Source organism: Filicampus tigris, chromosome 19 (assembly GCF_054856515.1).
Source record: "Filicampus tigris isolate MCC_2025a chromosome 19, RoL_Ftig_1.0, whole genome shotgun sequence".
Classification (NCBI taxonomy): Eukaryota; Metazoa; Chordata; class Actinopteri; order Syngnathiformes; family Syngnathidae; genus Filicampus; species Filicampus tigris.
This window is the reverse complement of record NC_141235.1, coordinates 1848029-1860820: the sequence shown is the minus strand read 5'-3', so window position 1 is coordinate 1860820 and position 12792 is coordinate 1848029. Positions and strand designations below refer to the sequence as shown.

General features: G+C 48.2%; 2 protein-coding genes across 6 annotated transcripts; one reads left to right on the top strand and one right to left on the bottom strand.

Annotated features, from left to right (window-relative positions):
- Positions 1–121: 121 nt before the first annotated feature.
- Positions 122–10602, bottom strand: zranb1a (zinc finger, RAN-binding domain containing 1a). 4 transcript variants are annotated; one of them, XM_086016499.1, is made up of 13 exons: positions 10435–10602; positions 9656–9784; positions 9356–9554; positions 6995–9276; positions 5513–6357; positions 3246–3433; positions 2807–2960; positions 2648–2719; positions 2374–2572; positions 2011–2131; positions 1737–1866; positions 934–1166; positions 122–824 (listed from the first exon to the last, which is right to left on the bottom strand). In XM_086016499.1, exons 5-13 carry the CDS (start codon positions 6345–6347, stop codon positions 609–611), a joined length of 2148 nt encoding a protein of 715 aa, XP_085872625.1. In that variant the 5' UTR covers positions 6348–6357; positions 6995–9276; positions 9356–9554; positions 9656–9784; positions 10435–10602; the 3' UTR covers positions 122–608. The 4 variants fall into 4 exon arrangements, with proteins under 4 accessions (XP_085872625.1, XP_085872623.1, XP_085872626.1 ...); XM_086016497.1 differs by having other exon boundaries at positions 6842–9276; positions 10435–10601; XM_086016500.1 differs by lacking the exon at positions 6995–9276.
- On the top strand, positions 7279–12111 carry hpdl (4-hydroxyphenylpyruvate dioxygenase-like). 2 transcript variants are annotated; one of them, XM_086016509.1, is made up of 6 exons: positions 7279–7375; positions 8432–8971; positions 9119–9285; positions 9392–9543; positions 9676–9767; positions 10431–12111. In XM_086016509.1, exons 1-6 carry the CDS (start codon positions 7299–7301, stop codon positions 10582–10584), a joined length of 1182 nt encoding a protein of 393 aa, XP_085872635.1. In that variant the 5' UTR covers positions 7279–7298; the 3' UTR covers positions 10585–12111. The 2 variants fall into 2 exon arrangements, with proteins under 2 accessions (XP_085872635.1, XP_085872634.1); XM_086016508.1 differs by lacking the exon at positions 7279–7375 and having other exon boundaries at positions 8260–8971.
- Positions 12112–12792: the final 681 nt, after the last annotated feature.

The window sequence follows — 12792 nt, the reverse complement described above, 5'->3', positions numbered from 1 at the left end:
GGCAGCCTACATCTTTTATTATGACCTCACATTTGCAATTTTTTTTTTTTTTTCTCAGCTCCAGATCCAGCAGCAAGTTCCACCTTACAGGGACATGAGGGAGAGGGAGGAAAAACGAAGATGCAAGTGAATCAAATTTAATCATATGAATGCACTCTGTTGAAAGAGAAAGCCGTCGCTACTCCCTTCAAGTCGCCGCCACTTCCGAGCAACTGCGTCTCAATGTGAAAATGTCAGTAAACTGCACCCCGGATCCCACCCCTCCCTCCCTCACAGAATGCAGCTGTTAATCTGTGCAAAACAACATAAAGAATAAATAGCTTCAAGAATGATCAAACGGGTCGGGTGGGCTCGAGGGGGGGTTGTCGGCTAAATGTCTGTCAGGCAAGTTGCAAACACAGAAAAAAAACAAACAAACAAACAAGAAAAAAAAAAAACTAGTGCAGTTTTCTTCATGATTAAATAATAAGTACTTTGGAAGTCTGTGATGTGGACGATTGGATTTCCCCGTGGCAACACATGCACTTGTAAAGACTTTGGGAAGGCGGCCAAAGAGTCCTTGGGAAAAGTGTCCCCGTTTGCTTGTTTTCTCTTAAGCGTGCTTCGACTCACTCGTCTTCGTCGTCGTCGTCCTCGCCGTCGGAGAGCGCGGCGCAGGGCCGTATCTGCCGGTACGTGTCCAGCCACTTCTCCAGCATCTGCGTGACCAGCGGGTGGTTGCGGCGCCGCGAGCTCTTCTGCACGGCGGCCAGCATGCCGCCGTCCGTCACGCTGCAGTCCAGCCACGAGCGCAGAAGCTTCTCCTGCTGCTCCTCGTTGCCCATCTGGAGGGAAAAGCACACGCAGGCTTTCAGGGGAACGCATTTGCGATTGCCATTTAGGAACAACCCGAGTCGAGGTCATCGATTTTCAATTTTCAATGGCGCACGGTACCTCCTGCGCAGACAGGAAGTGGATGTGCAGCAGCTTGCGCTCGCTGTCCACCAGAGGCAGGAAGGTGACGGTGACGTCGTCGTCCGTGTTGAGGTTGGCGCCCGCGCCGCGGTTGTCGCCGTAGCCGTCGTTCTCCATGGCCACCAGGGCCGAAAAGTGGCCGCGCGTGTAGCCCAGCGCGATGGGGCTCTTCCAGCAGAAGCTCTGCTCCCACAGCAGCGGCAGGTACACGCCTGCGCGCGCGCACACACACACACACACGCGCGCGCAAACAAACTGCATTACGCCGCATGCTGGAGGAGAGCGGATCCTCGGTATATTCTTCCTTTTAAAAAAAAAATGTGTGTACTGCTTTCATGGAAAAATGGCCAATTAAAATATTTTCAAAAAACTCACTATATGGGTACTGAATCAAAAATATATTTGTACATTTAAAAAAAACATATTCCCATTTTTAAAGAAATATTGAAGAAAAAATAGTTTCAAATGTGCCTGAAATATCCTGATTGGGAAAAAAAAGGCAATCTGGCTAAACAGCGCAATGGAAAAACAAATATAAATGTAATATAGAAAAGGACCATCAAATATTTCAAGTCAAATAAAGACCGTATTTTTATTCCATTCGGAATCAATGTGGTCATTTTTTGGGGGGGGGGATATTATTCCAAACCTTCAGATTAAAAAAATAAAAAAGACTAGTCCAGATACTGTGTTTAATTGTGTTTACTTTCCATACTTCATATGAGTAGTAACTTTGTCTTGTCGTGAGTGAATAAAGTCTGACATCAAGACTGTAAATTCACCTTGAAATCGGGTGAATCCTAGCGTCTCCCCTCGGAAACTTTTGTAGTACTTGACGCCGTAGACGATGATGGGCCTGCGGAGGATGTGCGCCAGCACGAAAATGTGGGTCTGCTCCAGACTTGCCCCGGGCTGCGACCGCACAACAAAAAAGAGCGCAGACGTCAGACGCGGCGGCCCAGGCGGCTTTCCCTCAGCTCGCGTTATTCTCGCGCCCTCGGGCCGGTAAAATGGCGGCGAGCGACGCGAACGTTGCCACACTGCGACGGGACTCACCTGGCTGGCCAGAGACAAGATGAAGGCCCAGTCCTCCTGCCACTGCTCCTCCCGCAAGGAGAAGTGAAGACCGAAGCTTTGCGAGTACCACGATTCCCACTCCTTCCAGCGAGTGTAAAACCTATAAAAAAAAATTAAAAAGTCATTGTTAGGACGCTGAACCTCAACGAGACCTACCAGTGGATCAGGGACTTGTTTTTTTATTTTGAATTTGTCAACAGGAAACTCAGTTTTAAGCCACTACAAGCTGACAAGTGTTTTGGGGGGGGGGCTGCTTATGATGACGTCATTCACTACAGACGCACCAAAAATCAATCAATCAATCAATAAAGAAAGTCACTTTTGGCCATTTTGCCCACGCACCAGTGCGAGCAGTCGTGCAGGCTGTCGTGGAGCGTCTTGCGCAGGACCGAGTCCTTGTCGTAGATGCCCCAGGTGGCCTGCAGAACCGAGTCCAGCAGGCAGTCGCCGGCCGTGCGGTTCCACAGCGCGTACAGGCGGCTGTCCAGGCGCGTGCCGAGCTCCATCGACCAGTTGATGACCGGCGACTCTTCCTCCAGTTCTGCGCGGGAAACGCCAGACGATGGGAGGCGTCCGACGTCTGGCGGCAAGAGCCGCGCTATGCCGGGTGGCTCACCTTTCTGCACGTCCCGATCCAAAACCTCGTCAAAGAGTTTCTCCTGGACGGCGGGAGGCAGGTCCTCAATGTCTGCGGGCGCGACACGGCAGTTAGAAAATGGAGGACGCAACGTGACGAAAAAAAAAGGGGGGGGGGGGGTGTCGTCGGGGGCGTCACCGGCGGGCAGCGTGAAGGTGACCAGGTCGCTGAGGAAGTAGCAGGCAAAGTCGCCTTTGCGCTGATGCAGCGACGCGGCGATCTCACGGCGGATCTGCTCCGTCAGCTCGGGACACACCATGGACGGGATGCACTTGGCCGCCTGCTGATTCACCTGGGCGGGGGGTGGGGGGGTCGTCGTCAATAACACTTGAAAACGTCAACGCCCGCTGTCGTCTTTCTTATGTTCGCCGAGTCGTGAGTGGATGAAAGCCACGCGCTCTCCTACCGAGGCAAGGCAGCCTTAAAATGACATGTGACCTTTTGTCGCCCTTTCCAATATTGAACTCGGCGATTCGTCGGCGTACCGCCAGAGGGCGCCCGCACACCACTACGTTTGAGAGCGTGACGACGTGACGTCGGCGCGGCAAAAAGGCCAGGTCAAAGCGGCCGGGCTGACCTCGGTGAGCAGGACGGCCAGCATGTCCTGCCTCTGGAAGCGAATGGCCAAGTGCACCAGCGTGAAGCCCGCGTCGAACGCCGACGCCCGGTTGAGCAGCTGCACCTCGTCGCCGGTCAGCTGCCGCGCGATGTCGCCGCCCGACGACTTGTACGCCTCCACCGTGGCCAGGTCTCCTTCCACCACGCCTGCGGCAGAGAGAGGGAAAAAGAAAGAAAGAAAGAAAACACGCAGCAAAATGAGTGGCGGGGAGCCATATTTCAGACAGGAGGTTTTTGGTATCATCAAAAAGAAAATGATCTCAGCTTTCAAGACACGCCCACTTGGAGCCGCGCCCATACGGCAACGGTCAAAGTCACAAATGACATGCGTGGGGACGGCAAGAAAAGGAAAACGCAAGGATGTTGGCACATTGTGCCGCATGCCGTTGCGCAAGTCAACTTGGAGTAACCTTTCACAGGTGAAAACTTTGTTGTTGTTTTTTTTTTTTGCTAAATAAATTGCATAAATTGATAGCAGCTTGCAAAACTTAGCTTGAACGATATCGAGCCCATTTTTTTTTATAGACAAATACAGGAAAAAAATGGAATAAAATCAGATTTTTGTGAACATTTTTTCTTTTTTTTTCTCTCTGAAATGATCAAATGGAACGTGCGGACGGACTTGTGCCGTTGCTTGAGGAAGTGCTCTGCCGCCCTCAAAGGCGCCGGACACTTCCTGTACTGCTGGGAACCTCGGAAAACGCAACGTCTGTGTGTGTGTGTGTTTGTGCGCGTGTGTCACCTGACATGGAAAAAAAAGCGAAACAGTAACTAGAACGGTGCTCTGTGCCAAGACTGATCGTGACTGTCAACAAAGATGAGATAACGTTGCGGAACGTTCGGATTTGTGTGGTTAGAGTTGGCAGACTACTTCCTGGTTTAAAAAAGGTGATGTCGTACATTCCAAAACGGACGAGACAAAGTCAAACAAAACGTCTACGGGGCAATACGGTTTTGTCGAAAATCTCGCGTGCGTTAAGAAGTCAGCTGCGCCGACTACTGGCCTGGCATTTACCTCGTACAATAAGCGAGACGTTTTTTTCCAAGTCGAGATTGCGACAGTCCATTAAAGGAACAATAAAAGTCTGCACATGCAAATACAACAATCCATTTGAGGCAGGAAAACGCCTGTTTTTTTTTTTTTATATACGCGTTGACAAAAGGGAGATTTTTCAGAGAGTTCATTTTCACATTAGCTGCCAAAAATCTTTTTAACCACCTCTCGAGCCAGGAAAAACCCTGCGGTGAGAACATCTTTTGACAAAAGGGACATTTCTATCAGGTCACACTTATGTTCTTTCCTCATCATCCTTTTCCAATTAGTTCTGTAGAAATGGGCACAAATTGACGCTGGCAGGGGAAAATACATTATTGGATTTTTTTTTTTTTTTTGTGCAAAATTCTATTTTAAGGCCATATCAACTTGGGGGGAATGATTTTACTCAAAAGAGGGCAAAAGTCAAGAGGAAGGCTCGGCGGTCATGTGACGCCTTTGTTTTGTTTTTTTTTTGGCGGTGTTTACGAGGAAGGGGGCGGGGGTTGTTTTGAGCGCCATCCAGGAGGTCCTTGTGGCCGCTCTGCCCATGCCCAGACGGGCCCATTCATCGCGTGGCCAGCAGCTGGGCCACCCGGCGCCCCCTCTGAGCTCCTCAAAGAACCCTCTTCAGTGGAGGCGCTAAAGGCGCCGTGTCAGAGTCGCCCGCCGCGCGCCGGCTGCAGCAAGGACGGCAAGTTTGCCGCTTTCACGAGCTAATCAGTTGGCCAAGCACTCATTCCGAACATATACACCGCTGTTTTTCTTGGCTTCAAATTAAGGCAGAGGTAGTAGCATTCTGTCCACTGACGAATTGGAAATGTATTTTGGAGGTCACACCAGATGCTGGAATTGTCATTAGCCATGGAAATGACAGCATTTACCTCTGTAGAAATGTTTGCGTCTCGATTCAAAAATTCATTTCTTTAAAATCGTCTTTGGCCCCGCCGGACATCTGGATTTTGGCCTGTTTTACTGCAACGTCACCCCCCCCGCCCCCCCCACTGTGCCATCACAACAATACATTTTAGGTGCACCGAGACCACCTGAAAATCGAATATGCCTGATTGCAGAATTGCGTGTCGCGCACATGTACAAATCCTGCTTCTCTTGGTTCTGTGCGAAAAGGCAAATTTGACATCATCTCCGCATGAAGGAGGCTCGCGCGAGGTCCGAATACGAGACAAACTCACCGGCACAGGCGCTAAGAAACAGCCAGTCCGTTTTCCTCATGCGGTTTCGTATCTGCTTGAGCTTCTTGAAGTCCATCTCCTGCTCCTCCTTGCCGCTCACAGCTCCCGCCGCCACCTCGATCCTCTGAAAGTCCATTTGGACTCTGTCGTCCGTCTTGGCCAAAGGAGGCGACCTCCTCTGGCCCAGAGGACCCACACTGGTGCTGCAGCCGCCCACGCCGCCCCTCCAACGCGCCCGGTCCTGCTCGTTGATGACGGGCGAGCGCTCGTTGGACGGGACGGCCAGCTCGATGGCCCGCGGGTGGTCGCACACCACGCACGTGAGTGCAATGGGCGAGTTCTGGTAAGTGCATGACGAGCACGTCCAATACTGCTGGCGGGTGTTGAGGCGGTTGCGGTCGTTGTACTCCTCGCACGGGTCCACGGCAGGTTGGGGCGGCGCCGGGCGGCACCCGGAGGCGTGGGGCGACTCGGTGGGGCTGCCGCTTTTGGGGCGCTGGCACAAACACTGCGTGCAGCGGACGGCTCGAGGCCAGTTCAGGTAGGTGCACATGTGGCAGGACCACTTGGTGGCGAGCTCCGCCATGCTGGCCGGCCGGACGCGGGGCCTAGCGCTGGAGTCCGGGCAGATGAGGAGGCTGCCGCTGCCGCCCTCGCTGGCGGGGAGGTCCCACGAGCGGCGCACCGGGTCCAAGTCGGGCCCGCTCTTGTACGGTTCCTCCGTGATAATGGGCCCCCGGGACCTGTGAGCGCGGCACATGGTGCACTTGGTGGCGGAGGGCCAGTTCTCGAAGGTGCAGTAGTCACAGGCCCATTTCTCCCTTGGCTCCGTCATTGTGGGTCACCTGCAGGGCAACAGATAGTGTTACCTTATGCGGCCCGCTGAGCACATCATGCATCAACTTCTACAATCGTAGCAAAATCAGAAGAGATTAGAATTTAAATGACAATGCAGTATAACCGCCTAGAAAGTTTTCCAACGGGTATTCATGGAAAAAGGATCTTGCCCGGCTTGTCTGCGAGATTCAAGTTTGTAAACCACTTTGATCGAGTAGCTCTGTGAGGGATCGTGTTGATAGTTTCTGTGACTATTTATGGCACATGTCATGTCAAACGCGGGGCTCGGGGTGCAGATGCAGCGAGTCCCATCAATTTGTATGGCCCACAACAGCAAATAAGCCTTTGTTTACAGGCTACAATGGTAATGTTGAAATACTACGGTGGCGCGTGAGCTAACGATCTTAGCATACTGAGCTAAGCTGACGACGCATTTCGCCATGACACGATGCAAATCATTTTTAGTATTTAGGAAATGTGCCAATCTCTTACCGTCTCTTTTAAACGTTTTGGGAGAACCACAATCAACCCTTTTTCTTCTTGGGTTCCTCTTCTTCCTCCTCCTCCGCCGCCGCCGCCTACTACACGGTCAAATCTATCCCGACCCGACGTATTAAAACGCCTTTTGTCCTCTCACATGTTTACCTCGACGGACACGTTCACCACTCCGAAGAAAGAGCCCGTCCGTCGGCCGGGCCTGTGAATAGCCTCGAATTTGTTTTGTTTTGTTGTCTTGTTTTTGTTTTGTTTTTTACATGACCCCAGATTATGGTGTTTAATGGCGTCGACGCAGAGACTAGCCTGAGCCCAAATAAACGCTGGGACCGGTGACGTCACAAATCAGCTGGCCCAGCGCTGATCGCGATTGGACGAGAGCGGGAAGACAACGGGGTTGCGTTCACTGCACGTCGGTTGAAAAAAACTGCGACAGAGAATCACGGGGTGTTCAATGTACTGTGACATTTGGATTTTCATGAAAGGCGCATTTTCGGGGAGCAACACTGCTGTGTATCAAACATACAACTGGTATGATCTAAGTGTACCGTCTATTATGTATATACAAACATTTTGAATAATTATTAAATATTACATTTCGTGGCTATAGGAAGAGTACAAATGGCATTATTGACCCCAGTGACATCATCACAAGGCGTTCACTTGAACCGGAAATGTGACTATTCAAGGAAGCAAATGACACATTGTGTTTTTATGGTGATTTTGTTAAATTATATGGACTATTTAATAATGTCTGTAGAAAATACTTTTAGGTGTAATTGTGAATATTATCGCGGTGACAATCTTATTTTCCTCATGGGATGACGAAAGTATCCATCTGTCTCTTGTCAGTCACAGCACTTTTGCTTTTGCTTGTATTTTCATGATGCACCACTTCCGGTGGCACACTGACGCAACTTTGATGTTCTCGACATATGGTAGCAGGTTCATAAACGTCACATAAACGCTCGAGCAAGACACTTGGGTTAAAAAGGCACTGGGTACTAATAGCAAGGTATTAGCAAGCATGTATATTGATTATTTAGATTACCATACTAAACTCGTCATTGGCAAGAATTCCTAATATTATACAGTTTATGCACACGTCGTCTTCCAAAAGTCACCACCGCGCCCCAGCCACTGGGCTGTGCCATATGCGTAAACGTGATTTGAATGCATCCACAAATCAATAAATGTTTATGGCACAGAATTATACAGATGAGCGTATTTCAAACGCGAAATGCCTGGCCGTTTCAACAACCGCAAATAACGTTTTTGGCACGACTATCAGTGGTGCGGAAATCACAAACATTACATCACCTCGTGTCAATATTGAGTACATTTGTAAAGTAGGCGTTGATAAAAGTTATAATTTGAAAAACATTATTAGAAATAAATTGTCAACCAACTGTCATGAAGTGTATATATAGACGCGCCCAAATCGGTGACTTCCCACAAAAGGGTGATTCCCGCAAGCGACATGGCGGCTTCCGTGAGACGGATGCACCACGTTTCTCTGCACGTCTCCAACGTGGACAAATTGGCCAGCGACTTTACGAACAAATTCAAGTTCAACTTGTTCGCCAGCAGGCTGACGGAGCGGACCCGGCAGCTGGCCTTCAGAACCGGGGCGGCGGTGTTTGTCGTCAACGAGAGGGCGAACCGAGGAGACTCTTCCCGGCTCAATGTCAAACCGCAGGCGGCAGGGGAGCAGCACCTGTCGGGGTGTCTCTACGACATCCCCCCGCACTACCCGGTGGACACGGTTTGCAATGTGTGCTTCGAGGTGGACGACGTTCACGCCTCGTTCGAGGCTCTTCGGCGGCTGGGCTGCATCTTCCCGGTGCCGCCCACCACCGTGGAGGACCACCAGGGCCAGGTCACCTACGCCGTGCTGCGCTCCGTTGTGGGCAACGTGTGCCACACGTTGATCGACAAGAGCGAGTACCAGGGGAGCTTTTTGCCCGGCTTCCCGGTGAAGGAAGGCGGCCAAGAGGAGCAGCAGCACCGCCCGGAGGCTGTCACCCATGTGGACCACATCACCTACGCGTGTCCCACCGGCACCAGCCCGCAAGTCCTGAGTTGGTACCAGCAAATGTTTGGCTTCCAGAGGTTCTTCATCCATCGGTGAGAAGGCTCAAAATCATTGAGTTTCAAATTAGGGCTGAGCGTTTTAAAATGTATGAAAATAACTCAAACTAGTTACAAGTTCAGTGGCATTTGGCTGCGTCTCCCAGTTGATGCATTGTCGCTGTGCTCGTTGCGTCGTTTCAGAAACGACGAGGAAGACAGTGGCTTTGTCATCAACCAGAAGGGCATCGGCCTCCGCCTATCCGCCATGGAGTACTGGAAATGCGGCGAGTCGGGCCTGTCGCTGCCCGGCGCGCTGCAAAACGAGCCCAGCTGCAAGTTTGTCGTTGCCGAGTCGCTGCCTGAGCAAGGTGGCGACGAAAGCAGAGCACATATTGAAACGACAAACAAGATGACCGTAAATTCAATGTTTAGGATTACCCAGGTCAAACTCAATGTTCTCGCACATCCCACCAGGCAGTAACCAGGTGGACACTTTCTTGGCGGAGCACCGAGCGGCGGGGATCCAGCACATCGGGCTGTACACGGGCGACATCGTGGAGGCAGCGCACAACATGGCCGATGCCGGTGTGCGCTTCTTCTCTCCGCCGCCTGCCTACTATACTGAGGTTTGTGCAAACTGTTATGAGGAAAATGGAAAATTCTAAAAATAAATAAACGCGGAAATCATTTCTCAAATTGTTGACTGTCAGAAAATAATTGCTATTTTGTCCAACTAACCTTTTGCCTGTGCATGACAGGTGGGAAAACTGCAGGAGATTGAGGACGCAGGACAGGACGCCCAGAAACTGGCGCGGCACGGCATTCTTCTGGACGCCGACCCGCAGCAGAGGTGATCTCATATTAGGGCTAGGAAAGGAATCAGCAATCAATCGATTCATGAAGTTTTTGTGCAGGCCGTTTGCTTTTCCTCATCCAGCATAGTGATATTTTTTTTCTAAGCTGCTGCCGTACTTCAGAGCTGCTTAAATCAATTTAAAACTGTGTTAAATTGAAGCAACTATTTATTTGAAAAAACTTTGGACATTTGGAGGACTTTCTTTACTGTTGAAAAGGAGCTATTTAAATTTTTATTTAAATTTTGAAGACATGCTGATGACCTTGGGAGCTCCTTTTTTGTTAGAATTTTACCACAAAGATGTATATTGGAAAACATTTATCATAAAAAAAAAAAAAACCCATTATGGAAATCTGAAAAATTGTTCAATAAATATACGCTTAAAAACGTTTCAAAGTTAAGAGTTTAAATGTTTTTTTAGAATTTGACGCCAATATTTTCTTTTTTGCTGAAAATTAATATTGGCTCCAGATATCGGTTATCGGCCTGCTTGACTACTAATAATCGGTATCGTCATCGAAAAAAACCACATTTGTCTATCTCTAGTGAGGAATCATCATGATTTTTTGAGAGAAATAATCAAAATTGTGTATTTGATTTTCAAGAGCATACCGCTCAGCCCTACTGTATCTGCTATTACTGATGTCTCCTCCCCAGGTACCTCCTGCAAGTGTTCTCCAAGCCCCTCTTTGCCGAGGACACCTTCTTCCTGGAGCTGATCGAGCGCCGGGGGTCGAGCGGCTTCGGCGAGGGCAACATCCGGGCCCTGTGGCGGTCGGTGCAGGCGTACATGGACGGTGAGAAGGCGTAGGGCACTCAGGAAACCTCCCTGCAACAGTCACGTTAAGCACTTTGAGGCACACTGGGAAGCATTTTTCATCTGTGGCACAGGGCACACTTACTGTATGAAATGAAAAACAGAATGTACTAAATGATATTTATCGAAAATATTTTTGCAGTTTTGTCACGCGATGCAAAAGGGGATCGTTTGAAGGGCTCTTGAGCAAAATGTTGTAAATTGACATTTATTCTGTGGGACCACAGTAGCACGATTGATCGACATTAACTGTTAGAAGCAAAGTACACTTCCAGTTAATGTGCAAATTTATTGAAAATGCAAATTAGACCGGTTCTTGTTACCGTTTTTTTTTTTTCTTTTTTCTCGGCTTTGTGTGTTTATCCATCTTGTGACTCCAACTGTACTACAGGGCACACTTACTGTATGAAATGAAAAACAGAATGTACTAAATGATGTTTATCGAAAATATTTTTGCAGTTTTGTCACGCGATGCAAAAGGGGATCGTTTGAAGGGCTCTTGAGCAAAATGTTGTAAATTGGCATTTATTCTGTGGGACCACAGTTGCACGATTTATCGACATTAACTGTTAGAAGCAAAGTACACTTCCAGTTAATGTGCAAATTTATTGAAAATGCAAATTAGACCGGTTCTTGTTACCGGTTTTTTTTTTTCTTTTTTCTCGGCTTTGTGTGTTTATCCATCTTGTGACTCCAACTGTACTACAGGGCACACTTACTGTATGAAATGAAAAACAGAATGTACTAAATGATATTTATCGAAAATATTTTTGCAGTTTTGTCACGCGATGCAAAGGGGGATCGTTTGAAGGGCTCTTGAGCAAAATGTTGTAAATTGACATTTATTCTGTGGGACCACAGTTGCACGATTTATCGACATTAACTGTTAGAAGCAAAGTACACTTCCAGTTAATGTGCAAATTCATTGAAAATGCAAATTAGACCTGTTCTTGTTACCGTTTTTTTTTTCTTTTTTCTCGGCTTTGTGTGTTTATCCATCTTGTGACTCCAACTGTAGTAGTGCATATTTACTTTGCTGCTTACGTTACATGCAGTATCGTAAAAATGAGTTTCTAAACTCAAAATACACTTCTGGTTAATGTGCAAACTTATTGAAAATGCAAATTAGTCGTTTTCATGTTACTGTTTTTTTTATCTCAGCTTTGTGTGATTATCCAACGTGTGACTCTACCTGTAGTTGTCCATATTGTCAGAATGCCCACCCAGTGAGATTCATGAAAAAAAAGATGCTTTTAAATTTTTGGTCTAATCCATCATTTTTGAATTTGTGTTTCGTCGTTTTTTTTTTATTGTATTGAATATTAAGAATGGCATAATTGTGGTTGTCTCAGGAAGATCTGAATTTCATATTATTCAGTTTGTCATTTTATTTGAATATACAATGTGTCGGGACAGCAATATGTCGGGCCAACTGCACGATATGAGAACTTGAGCGCATTGGTTTACATCAGTGTTTATCCGGCGCAATCGCTTGTCACTTATTACTAGGCCCAAGCCCATTAGCTTGCAAGCTAGCTGCTGGCTAGCCTAGTGCCACTGGTGGTGTGCAAATGCCTGCGATTAGCCTGTTAAGATATATTCCAGCAATGGATATAATTTCTTGACTCAATCACGTAGGGATGTGTAGGCATAAGAAACCTGCTAGATTTTTCCAAATTTTGAACGTTGCCTTAAACAGGATTAAGAACCCCACGCTTCCAATTCCCTCAGGGCATAATTCCTGAAAGTTCTCTGAGATCGTACAATTGGAACATTGGACTCCTCCACATTCATAGTATGTTAGTTATAAAATGTGTATACTGTACTTGTTTTTTTTCCCCCCCTGTTGTGTGTAGTGGAGGAGGATAAACTGTTCATCAAAGCGGTGAAGTGTCAGGCCCTCTAACAGGAGTCCTTCAAGCAGCTGTCTGAGCCACAGATGGTGTACTGTACATTGTAGTCGGGCCATAAACTACATGTGTACTCATTCACGTCTTCCTGGAACTTGCAGCCTATATGTAACGGGTAGACAGCGCCCCCTACGGTCTGGATAAACACAATACAAGTGTGAAAAACACATTCAAGCATACATGTCTACTAAGCACAAATCCTGTCTGCCCTTTAACTCGAAAGGCAGACAGTCTAGAAGGGGGCTGCTTGGGGGGGATTAGTGGCACGTAGCAGATGTTACTCCTTGATTAA